The 12174-nt window shown below is 47.1% G+C and overlaps 2 protein-coding genes across 2 annotated transcripts; both read left to right on the top strand.

The window, feature by feature from the left end:
- The first annotated feature begins 7505 nt into the window (after positions 1 to 7505).
- On the top strand, positions 7506 to 8474 carry LOC136475196 (uncharacterized). Its single transcript, XM_066472747.1, has one exon. It carries the CDS (start codon positions 7645 to 7647, stop codon positions 8209 to 8211), a length of 567 nt encoding a protein of 188 aa, XP_066328844.1. The 5' UTR covers positions 7506 to 7644; the 3' UTR covers positions 8212 to 8474.
- Positions 8475 to 9058: 584 nt separating this feature from the next.
- LOC136470735 (uncharacterized) lies at positions 9059 to 9947 on the top strand (the record flags this gene model as incomplete). The annotated part of the gene is made up of 1 exon (XM_066468475.1): positions 9059 to 9947. A coding segment is annotated over one exon (756 nt), but the record flags the coding sequence as incomplete, so codon positions are not given.
- Between the last annotated feature and the right edge of the window lie 2227 nt (positions 9948 to 12174).

The raw sequence follows: 12174 nt of genomic DNA on the forward strand, positions 1-12174 counted from the left end.
TCGGACGCCAATATTCGCTTGACCTAACAAACTAAGACCTAGGAGTGTAAGGATCCCTCGGACGCCTCTGTCTCTTCGGATTTGTTGGAAACACATTGGGAGTGTAGCCAACGTCGGTATGGTCGCGTCGACGGTGTGTATGGCTCGTACCCTGCAAGTATATGATACGTACGATTACTTATAATTTTTTATGATCGTTAGTTCATGGAGCCTACATATTTAAATAAACTATCTTTGATAGTACCTATGAGGCTCCTTGGGTACTAAGCGGGGCACCACCTAGCTGAGACATGCCGATCTCGTACTACGGCCAATCGTCCCACTGATCGTGCTGTCTGCGGAAGCCCGGGGGGTCGTCATCATCGTCGTCCCCGTCGTCCTCGGTTGCAGGGTCCTTCCCAGCGCTATGATGTGGTGGTGTATGCACCGCGGAAGTGGCACCTATCATCTGCTGAGAAGAGCCGGCTGGTGTCCTCAAAGAGGCTGAAGACGTGTCACCCGACCGCGTCGGGAGTGGCGGTTCCTCATAAGGAGTGTCCATGCAGCTCAGCTTCTGAGCTAGCTTCCTGCAGCTCTTTTTTACCTTCTGCATAAATAGACGTTAAAGTTAGTGCATTACCCAAATGCATATACACTAAAGAAATATTTTCAGAACGGACAAGTTTATGTTACCTCCACAAAAGCCATGAGAACGCCTGGCTGCTGACCTCTAGACTCGTGAAGCCGAAACGCTGCTTCGTTGGGCAGCCTTGATAATTGTGTCACCTAGGTACAGAAATGTGGTTGGACAATTTTGGTACACATACTTAATACTAAAAGGATAACAAATTGTACCATTTAAGTATATTACCATGTATCTTTGAAGTGGGACTCTCTCCAGCTATGTGTCCTCCCTAGTGATAACGTCGTACACATCTTCGATGATATCTTCCTTCGAGTCCTCGTCAATCACCACGTCAGTGTACAGGGGCTTGATATGTGTCCTCGTAGACATGTGAAGTCACCGCAGGTACTCATCGAAGGTGTGCTGGTCGTGTGGAGGACCCACATGGACCGGATATCGTACCCTGTTCTACCACAAATGTATGCGTGAGCTATGTGTCATGTGCCAATCCTTGGTCTTGTACCTCTTCCTGCGGTCATACCTGCAACAAAACGATGTTAGTTGTACCACACACCTCTAGATTGTAGCATTGTTATTAATTGATAACGCACCCGTGCAATTCTTGGTTGGTGGAGTAAAGCGGTGGTGGGTAGCCTGTCATTCTTCCAAACTGTCTGTAGACCCGGATGAGCAAGTGAATCTCGACCACATGGAAGAAAATAAGAGAGATGTCGCAGCGATACTCGTCTGACTCGTCTCTAGTGACAGAACTGAGATAGTACTGGAGCTCCGGAGCATCCCAAGGATACCAATGCACCTGAATTTTGTAATTGAGTTAGGTTGTGATATAGTGTACATCGAACAAGACACAAGTATGATAGTAAAGAAAGCGTAACCTGGTACTATGTCAGGACGTCGAGACCGTCCGTGTACTCCCTGTACTTGCGCCTCGCATTCCCTCTAACTAACTATGCTTCCGTCCAGATATACAGAGCTATAGGGAGTGTATCCTGCCCGTTCCATTGCTGCATTGAACACGATAATGAATTAGCCATTAATAATGAATTCATATGTAACTGCCTCTAAAAATATAGTGAACTGAAGTATTTACTGGTAAACCATTATTAAGGGGCCTCCCAACGGGCCATCGTTCCCAACACCACACCAGTAGTAGGTATGAGCAACCCCTAAGGTTCGCATATCCTGAGGTGCGACGACAGGCAACGCATAGCTGTCGATACGTCCATGCCAGGACTGCGCTGCCCCAGTTGTACGCCGCTATATTCTCCCACGGCTATCGTAGTATGTCAAGGAACATCTAGCTGATCGTGTTGCCCGAGGCGTCTAGGAAGAGGAAAGCATCAAGAAAGTGCCAGAGCCACACATGAGCGAACCTGTCGATCAGAGCCTCCTCAGCCTGTGGGTCCAAGTAATCAAAGGGCTTCATGATCCAGGACGACAAAACCCCAGAACTTTTCCTAAAATTGACCAAAGAAAATGAGACCCCATGGCTGCAGGAAAGCAATGCAAGTATTAAATAGGCTTGAATTACTCACTTATTTTTCTTGGAAGCATCGTCGTCCGGTGGAAGAAAGCCAGTAAACTAAGCCACCAGCTCCCTTCAGTGATCGTTGTCAACTATCCCTGTCACTGGAAGTCCCCCCAACCAAAGCCCTAAAATAGCCTTCACGTCCTGCAACGTCAAGGTCATCTCGCCACAAGATAGGTGGAACGTGTGGGTCTCAGGGCTCCACCTGTTATAAGAATAGAACGACTGTTAGTTGCCTCAAATTTGTTAGAAGAAAGTTTACGTACAAAGAATGCACTCGCACCTGTCTACAGCTGCAGTAAATAGTGCTAGGTCAAGGGTGGAAGACCGTGGTTGACAACACGGACAAGCTCGAGGAAGCCAGCACGCCGTATGTACGGCGCATAACGCTCGTCCCACTGGTGCACCCTGGTATGCGTGCGGGGCCTCAAAGGAGGCAACGACACCTCTACGTCATTGTCACTCAAGATGTGTGCTTGGTACTGGTTGTCGTACTCCACCTTAAGAATGGGATACAACGGGTGCTGCGTGGGAGGAGCCATCCTGTTACGAATTGATAAACAAAGCGTTAGAGTATTCAAATTAACAAAATTTAAAATAACATTAGTAAGTTCACAAACAAATCTCTAACCTAACTATCCGAAATCCCTAAACCCAAAATCCTAACTATACTAGATAATAAATACATAATCAATCCCTAAAATACCTAAACCCTTTTGGGTTTAGAGTAAACTAGTATCTATACCCAAAATCCCTAACTAAATAACTAACTATAAACTAAATAATAAATACATAAACAATCCCTAAACCCAAAATCCTAACTAAACTAGAACACACAACCTCAAACCTACGTAAATCACAAACAAATTCACTAACCTAACTATCCTAAATCACTAACTATCATAAATCAATACCAATCATAAAACACTAACTATCCCAAATCACTAATTATCCTAAATCAATAATAATAAAAAAATATGAAATCAACCCTAACTATCCTAAATTACTAACTATCCTAAATCACTAACTATCCTAAATCAATAATAATAATAATAAATATGAAATCAACCCTAACTATCCTAAATTACTAACTATCCTAAATTACTAATTATCCTAAATCAATAATAAGCAAAAAAAATATGAAATTGAGAGGAGGTACCTTATGAGCGTGCGGCCTTGACGTGCCGGCGTTCGTGGCGCGGCCGGCGCGGGCGCTGCGCGGCGGCTGGCGGCGTTGGCGGTGGGCGAGCAGGTGCGTGTGGGCGGGCGAGCGGGCGAGCGGTATTTATTTGGCTCTGCCGCGCCATGGATCAGGGCGCGGCACTGCCGTGTCAAGATTGGTGGCGCGACAAGAGCTGCCACGTCACCGGTCACCGAAACTGGTCGCCGCCACGTCAGACCTGTGACGCACCACCATGCATAGCGCGGCACAGGCATTTGGCCGCGCCAGGGCAATAGGCGCGGCCAAAAGTGTTAGTTAAAAAAAAACTTGCAGTATTAGATTTAAAATTAGTTATCAAAAAGTGTTAAAATTAAAAAAATAGGATGGGAAAAAAGGGCCGTGAAGAGGAAAGGAAGAAGAGGGAATTGAAGTTGAGGATGGAGGGGAGCAGGCGGTGGAACAGATAGTGGATGGAATCAATGGCTTTAGTGAAAATAAAGGCACTTTATATATGGGGTGGACATGGCATAGATGAGCTCTTAGTATACCTCCTAGTGATCGGTCTGGGCCAGGGGGGCTGACCCATACATGACCCGAGCAAAAGGTGGCCTAAACATGTAAGGTGTCGAGCCGACCAGTATGTACTGGACTGGACCAGAACACCGGGTCGTGGACTAACCCGTGGACCTTGGGATGTCTGACCATCTATACCTGACACTCGGACAGTACCAATAGGATAATGAGTCCCAGTTTGGTAGCTTCTCAAGCAATTTCAGGGCTTGTTTTGTACCAAATAGGTATTTTGTCAAACAACTTCACAAACATGCTCTCAAAAAGAGATTGGTGTGGTTTGAAGTCGAGAATAGTTGCTTCTCCTAGCTTCAACTTGGTTTGGTGGGCCCCTGCTGGATTTGCAAGAGCATGTTTCAAAAGAGATTCACATGTAGACCTATTTTTGCCAAATGGTTCACCAAAACAAATTCAGCTCCCCCGATAAAGCTGCTTGTGGAGCTAAAGTAAAAAAAAACTTCATTGGTCTCCTTTGGAACATAGGATATAGAAAACACATGAATTGAGGCGACATGTTTATCCTATCCAGCCCTGTAGTAATAGAAAACCCAGGGATTGAGATGAGATGGTCTTTGGTAGCACTATAGGAAAGGAAAAGAAGAAGAAGAGGATTATGATTATCTCGACTTTTGATTTTGGATGACTTGCTTGCATAATGGTCAGTTTTCCCACCAAACGCAACACACAAGGGCAGCACAGATGAGAGAGCCAACAACCCGTGCGCGAGGAGTCAGCTTTCCCGCAAGAAAAATTTCCAAGAGGTCTGACCTGTTGCTTGGCTTACTTTCCTATGAAATATTATATGTCTTGTGAACTAAAAAGAGGTGTGTAGCAAAAATTTCTTAGGAATCTGAATTCTTTATTATAACTCCTTTGCCAATAATCCTTGGTTTAAGGGGTATTTACTATTAGTACTCCATCTGTTCTAAATTATAAGTCGCTTTGATTTTTTTTATATATGTTTCGATATACATGTAGATATAGTTGATAATAGCAAAATGAATGAATAAAAAAAGTCAAAGCGGTTTATAATTTAGAACCGAGGGAGTAAATAAAAGGGAAGTCGTGTCAAACAAGTTGTGAATGTGTTCGCTGGATCTCGCAGTTGTCCCAAAGAAAACCGCGTAGGAGGGAGTAAATAAAGGGAGAATTCTGTATTTTGCACTGAAATAAATCACTCTTTCGTATTTGGCACTGAAAATTTTGAACTTTCTTATCTAGCATCAACTTCAAAATTCCTTCCGTATATGACACTTCCGTCCATTTGATGCACTAACGGTGTCAAGTGCCACCTAAAATAATATATATGCCCTTCTATGTACCAGCAACATGTAGTGCAAGATAGGAAAAAATAAATGGACATAATGTCAAATAAGAAAAGCACAAATATCACAAATATACTTGTGAATGAAACATAGCATTTTGATAATTGAAGAGTGGCAATAATAATCAATAAATTTGATGCACAAACTTTATAAATCTGACCATATTGTTAGCGTACTTAAAAAAAAAATGTAAACACCTGTGTCCCCACAAATCTTGACGGGAACATCTGCGGCTCGTTCCTGAACATCCCAGAAAACCTCACAATATGAGCAGAGCTTATAGGTTACCAAAGTCACTGCGGGTGACATTGACCCACTCCTTCAACATTGTGTCAGCAGAAAAGAGAATTCCATGCCTCCATCTGGATTGATTCAAGAGATCACCTAGCTTTCTGTAGGAAGGTCAACACCAGAGATTAATAGGTTAGTACTTTGTAACCAATAGCAGTGTCACCAAATGGTTCGTCAGTTCAGTTACGTAAATTGTACATGAACACATTATTGGTTTTTTTTAAAGGTAAACAATAGTGGATCTGGCTCTATACTTTTCTCTATAACAGTAGTTTTTGCAGCAGATAAAAAAGAATTGTAGCTCACCTCCGGGTATGCTACTACTTACAATTGTCCGACATATATAATGGAAAGAAATATCCGGCTTCGCCCTCTGGAACAAAGAATCAGACCACCTTATCATAAAAATCACACGACATTGACCCAATCGAGTTTACCAAAGAAATTGAAATTTTCAGAATTGCCTAAGCACATATTGAAGGAGTAGCTCAAATATGTTAGTGGTCAGTTAAACAACCAATCTGCTGAATTTCGCAAGCACCGTAATAGCAGCAGGAATTCGTGTGTTTACATTTTTTTTTGTTTTTTTAAGTATGCTGACAATGTGGTCAGATTTGTGAAGCTTGTGCATCAAATTTATTGATTATTATTGCCACTCTTCAATTATCAAAATGCTATGTTTCATTTACAAGTATATTTGTGATATTTGTGCTTTCCTTATTTGACATTATGTCTATTTTTTTATCTGATACTACATATTACTGGTACATAGAATGACATATATGTTATTTTAGGTGGCACTTGACACCGTTGGTACATCAAATAGATGAAAGTGCCATATTCAGAATGAATTTTTAAGTTGATGCTAGATAAGGAAGTTTAAAATTTTCAGTGCCAAATACAAAAAAATAATTTGTTTCAGTGTCAAATACAGAATTCTGTCGTAAATAAACGGGTCGTCGTCGTCCTTGCGCGCACAGTCCGTTTCATCTCCTCTCTTCTGAAAAAAAACCCCCCGCGTGATTCGCTCACATTCGGTGCGGACATGCATGCGGGTTTGGTTTGGTGGCCATTTTCGATCGTAGAAAACTACGACAGTAGAAAAGAAGAAATGGCATGTGCATGTGCATGTGCGTATACGGTAGTAAAGTATAGTACACCCGAGGTAGACGACGTGATACGGATCGGTTGAGGTCTTGTCTTGAGGACCAAAACGCATCGGATCGACGCCCTGCCTTGCTCTTTCTCTCGTCTACTCCAACAAGCCAAACCAAAGGAAGCTAGCAGTATTGGTGCTGCCTTCCTCCTCGAAAGAATGCAATTTCAGCATAGTATTACGTTTTAGTATATTAAGTTTGATCAATTATAGAAAAAAGTATCTATATTTATTATATTAAATAAATATAATTAGATTAATTACGAAATATATTTTTATAATAAATTAATTTAAAGATATAATTATGAATATTGTTTAAATCACAGTGTCAAACATGAATCACTTTGCAGCTCGTAACCCATGGTTGCATTATTTTTCGGACAGGTAGTACTAGAGTATCACTGCAACAGCAGACAGCAGCGATAGTAAGGAGGAGTAGATGACAGCAGACAGCAGCTCGTAACCCATGGTTACGTACTGTACGTGGCTTCCTCCTCTTTCTCTTTCTTCCTTGTTTGGCAAACTAGCCGTCTGCTCCTCTCCTACTACCCCCGAATGGTCAGGTCAAGTCGTCGCCATTGCAACGGAGCGGACCCATCACGCTCTCATGCACATCAATCACCTCGCCGGCCCGGCATCCGTAGTCCATGTCCGTCCAGTGTCCAGCCCGGCCCGTAGGCGCCGTTGACTGACCAAGCACACACGGTCAAGGTCTCTCCGTTCCCACGACGCGGCCGCTTGCGCGCGAGAACGCCGAATCTTCCTCGGGTCGCCATCCAGCTCGCCTCCCGTCGCCGTCCGGCCGCCCTCCCCTGATGAGTCCCCTCCCTCTCTATAAAACAGACCACACGGCCTTCGCTGTCCCGCACCGCCGCACCACTACACTCTCTTACTCTCTCTCTCTCACACACACACACTCGTTCACAGCACGCGCACGCTAGCCACAGCCAGAGCCCGCGACCCAGGCCGACGCCGATCCCGACCGCGATGGGCAAGAAGAGCGGCCGCAGCAACAACGGCGGGGACGCCGCTGACGCGCCCAAGGCGACGGCGTTCGTGCTGAAGGTGCCGATGCACTGCCGCTGCGACGGGTGCGGCGACAAGATCCGCGCCGCGGTCAAGGACCTGACGCTCCGGTGCCACGGCATCGTGTCGCTGGACCAGTCGGCGCTGGGCACCAAGGGCGAGCTGTCGGTCATCGCCACGGCGGACCCGGAGAGGCTCCGCCGCCGCCTGCGCAAGGCCACCGGCAAGGACGTCGGCCTCGTCTTCCCCAAGCCCGCCGCCGCGGCCGCCGACGGCAAGGACGCCGCCGCCGTGCAGGCGCTGCTCGCCGGCCTGCAGCAGCAGCAGCCGGTGCACGCCCACCACGGGCACCCGCTGCCCGCCGGCACCTGGAACGCGCTCCAACACGGCGGGTACGGGCAGGCGGCGTACCCGTGGGTGCTGCAGGCGCCGCCTGAGCCGTACTTCGGCTCCTACCCCGGCACCGCCTACCCGCACGACGGCCTTGGTGGCGCCTACGGCGGCGGCGGTGGTTGGTTCGGGTACTGACTGACCGACCGGCGCGGGCGGAGGACCCACTGCCGGATCAGAGCCGGACGGCGGGGAGCAGGTGATAGAGCTTTGACGTTGCAGGGAAGTAGTAGTGCTCGGTAAGTACGTTGTGTGAATAATGTGTCAGCGGTGGTGTCTGCGTAGTACTTATACTAGGATTAGTAGTAAGTACTTGTTAGCAAGAAGCTGATCTTTATCAGTAGATCACTGATTTCCTGCTGTTGCTACTTTCAGTTTCGGTAATAGTTGTGGTTGCATTTTGTGTGTTTTGTTGGAAGATGTCACGATGATGAGTTCATTTTGTTAGCTCAGCTCAGCTCAGCTCAGCTGGGCTGGGCTCTCATCTCATCTCATGCATGCTGCTCTGTAACCGTAACTGCAATATAAGCTCTGTCATATCTTTGACCATCCATTTTCACCAGATCCTTAAAGTTTCATAAAATGTACTGTAGATTAGATAAAACACGGATGTATCTAACTCTCTCTCTTTATTTTGAAACCGATGATCGAAGATACTATACCGTAGGTTTGGTAAAACCAAAACGGACATCCTAGGAGTTCATTTTGTGCTGTATAAGATATAGGCGCGACAAGAGGAAATGAAAAATGAAACGGTGGTTTGTTGTGTTCTGTCCGCCTCGCCTCTCCCTCCACTCTGCTCCTATGCAGCTGCAGCTCGGCTGTGCTCCTCTGCCTCTGAACTCGTAGGGTGTGTTTGGTTGAGTGGCCAGGCTTTCTGGAGCTAATTTTGATCTGTTTAGTTGCCTGGAAGTGGGCTAGAGCATGACTAGGGCTGGCCATCCGTGCCCCTCGAGCCTGGCCAGGTTGAACGCCCAAATCGGCCGTTCTTGTGGAGCCTGGCCCGAGCCAGCTCTCAGTACTCATTCGGGTCACCTCCCGATGCCGTGCGCTCGAGCGGGTAGGACGATGCGGTCCCGCCGGCCACCACGCGTGCGGTGAAGATCGACGCCGCCGCGCTCGCCTCGAGGCGCGCCTCACGGACGCGTACAAGCCGCCGCCGGAGTCGCCGCAATGCGGCGCGGGCAGCGAGGAGCGCGGCCGGTGGTTCCGGCTGTGGAGGAACGCCACGGCCATAGACGACCCCGCCGTCGCGCCGTGCATCACCAACCAGATCCGCGTCCTCTACGAGCAGCTTCAGGCGGAGGAGCGGCGGGTGCTGCAGGAGGTGCGCGCGCTCGAGGCCGCCGAGAAGCGCTGCTGCGAGTACGAGTACGACAAGAGCGCGCTCCTGCAGGCGGAGCGGGGGAGGAAGAAGATGAAGCCCGTGCCTTCCTCCTCCGTGTCCGTCCCGGCGGCGCCCGTGGAGGTCCTGGAGCTGCGCGTGTCAGAGGTGGGCGACCGCGTGCTGGTGGTGAACGTGACGGCGCGGCGGCGGCATCAGCTTCTTGGACGTCTGCATTTGGTGCGGCAGGATTGTTCGCAATCGAAGGGCAGGCGAGGGAGCACCGGTTTCGACAGCCTTTGCAGAGGTTGCTCGATGAACTCATGTCCTTCTTGTTGCTGGGATTCGGCCGGTTGTAGTAGCTTCAGTATCTTCAGATGCTGGATGCTGCCTGTGTTATTTTTTCAGCATGTATGACTTAGGCTTGTGTACTACCTCTCCTTAGAGTTTAAAGTCAGTCCCTGTCAAATCGGAGGGATGGACTCGTGCATAGAGTATTAAATATAGACTAAAAAATAATTAATTATACAGATTGCGACTAAGACCTTGTTTAGTTTCTCCTCCTAAAATTTACTCCCCGTCCCATCGAATGTTTAGAAATATATGCATGGAGTATTAAATATAAACTAAAAAATAGCTAATTATACAGTTTATGACTAATTTGTGAGACGAATCTTTTAAGTCTAAATTGTCCATGATTTGATAATGTGGTATTACAGTAACACATGCGCTAATGATGGATTAATTGGGCTTAATAAATTCGTCTCGCCGATTATTAACGGATTTTGTAATTTGTTTTTTTTATCAGTATCCGAACACCTCATGCGATACCTTCATATAAAACTCGATGTGACACCCCAAAAATTTACACCCTGGATTTAAAGAAGGCATAATTTGCGAGACGAATTTTTTAAGCCTAATTAACCCATGGTTTGACAATGCCGTGATACAGTAAAGCTACAGTAATATATGCGTTAACGTCGGATTAATTAGACTTAATAAATTCATCTCACGGAGTGCCAAAGACTTCTATAATTTATTTTATTATTACTATCCGAATACTCTCATGTGACACCCGAGGTGACATCTCTAAATTTTAGCCCCTGAATTTAAACACCACCTTGAACTTTTCAATATGTAATGCCAGCATTAAAAGTAGTTGCTTGACTGCGTTGTAGTGTTCAGTAAAACTATCTTGCCGCATTATGTATGCCAGTAATTATCTTGTTTGTTTCATGCCAAGCTTTTTTTGCTCCATGTTATTACCCGCATAGCAACTTTTTCAACAAAATACCTCAAAGGGATAACCTTATCAATTTAGGCCCCGTTCGGTTTGCTGAATCTTGGTTGAAACTGGCTAAAAATACTGTTCTGGCTGAATTGTTGTGAGAGAAAAACACTGTTTCGACTGAAAAAACAAGCCGACCAAACTGAATATGGAGTAAGCCGAACGATGCCTTAGAGAAGAGGTGATTGTATCAAAACAAACCAAGCAACCAAATAAATCATAGGTCTAACCAGACTTACAAAGTACAGACCACCAAACAATTAGGGGCATGTTCGGCTGGTATTAAAGCCGGCTGATAAATTAGCTGAAATTGTTTCGTTGTGAAAGAAAAATACTGACTGATAAGCCGACTGATAAGTTCAAGGGGAACAAGACCTAGAAATTGGCTTGCCCAGGAGCAGTTTAAAGCTGCACATATTAGGATTCTGGATGGGCTAGAAATTGGCCAGGTCAAACACACCCGTAGCACGCGTCTCCGATCGTCCTCTGTCCTTTTCCAGGGTCAGGCCAGGCAGTCTCCTTCGAACGGTCGTTCCAGTACCTCCCTCCTCAGTCCTACTAGGCTCCAAACCCAGCTCGGCTGTGCTCCTCTGATTCTCTGAACTTTTTTTTCGCCTTTCATATTTGTACAATTGTAGTATCTGTTCGTGAACAAACACACACCATACTTATTCACACCATAAGTACACAGACAGATCCTACAACTACACCTAGATTCTAAGATCGTGTCCTTTATGAGATCACCGGGTCCATGGATCCGTAGATGATGAGGTACGTCGCATTCCCTTTGCGGTTCCACGCGCGAGAGGCAACAGAATTATTTGGGGGCGAACCTGGTGACACACCAGAAAATTGCAGCCACCGAGGTCGATCCCTGGCCGGCAAGGTTCCAGCCACTAAGGGCGTGTTTGCTCACCTGTCTCTGCCCGGCTGGCCTGGTCGTGGCCAGCCTAGGCCCGGCTGACATGGTGCAAGCACTCTTGTTTGCTCCATTGAATCAAATGAGCCAGGCCAAATAGGGATTGTGTTTGTTTCCCTGTACCACGTGTTATGCTCACCTTGCATCCAAGAAGTGGTAGCATTACCACACAATCCTTCCCTTCTCTATCCTTGTAGTCATTTCATCGAACACACTGCGGGTCTGCTTGACGAGGCAGAGCGGCGGCCACGAGCTCCGACACCCAGGTCCTCCTTGCTGGCCGCGCACTCAGGTCCTCCTTACCGGCCTCGCGGTTGAGGACGACGAGCAGCACCGCGTCGTGGAGCCGCTCGAATTGGTTCGCGTCCTTGGCCCCATCGCATGGCATCCCACCACCTCCTCCAGCTGCTGCTGCTGCCGCGGCGCCGCCAAGGAGTCTGCGTCGAGGTACTCCGGGGAGGCCGTGAGGACGGCGGCACAGAAGAGGTGTGTGGTGGGGCGGTGGGCACGTCACCGGCAGGCGAAAGGAGGAAGCCGCGCGACGGTGAAGGAGAAGCGAACGGAGAAGAG

Source organism: Miscanthus floridulus, chromosome 8 (genome assembly GCF_019320115.1).
Source record: "Miscanthus floridulus cultivar M001 chromosome 8, ASM1932011v1, whole genome shotgun sequence".
Classification (NCBI taxonomy): Eukaryota; Viridiplantae; Streptophyta; class Magnoliopsida; order Poales; family Poaceae; genus Miscanthus; species Miscanthus floridulus.

Excerpts from the sequence above, each read along its gene's own strand:
- LOC136475196 (XM_066472747.1), top strand. The coding sequence starts at position 7,645 with ATGGGCAAGAAGAGCGGCCGCAGCAACAACGGCGGGGACGCCGCTGAC.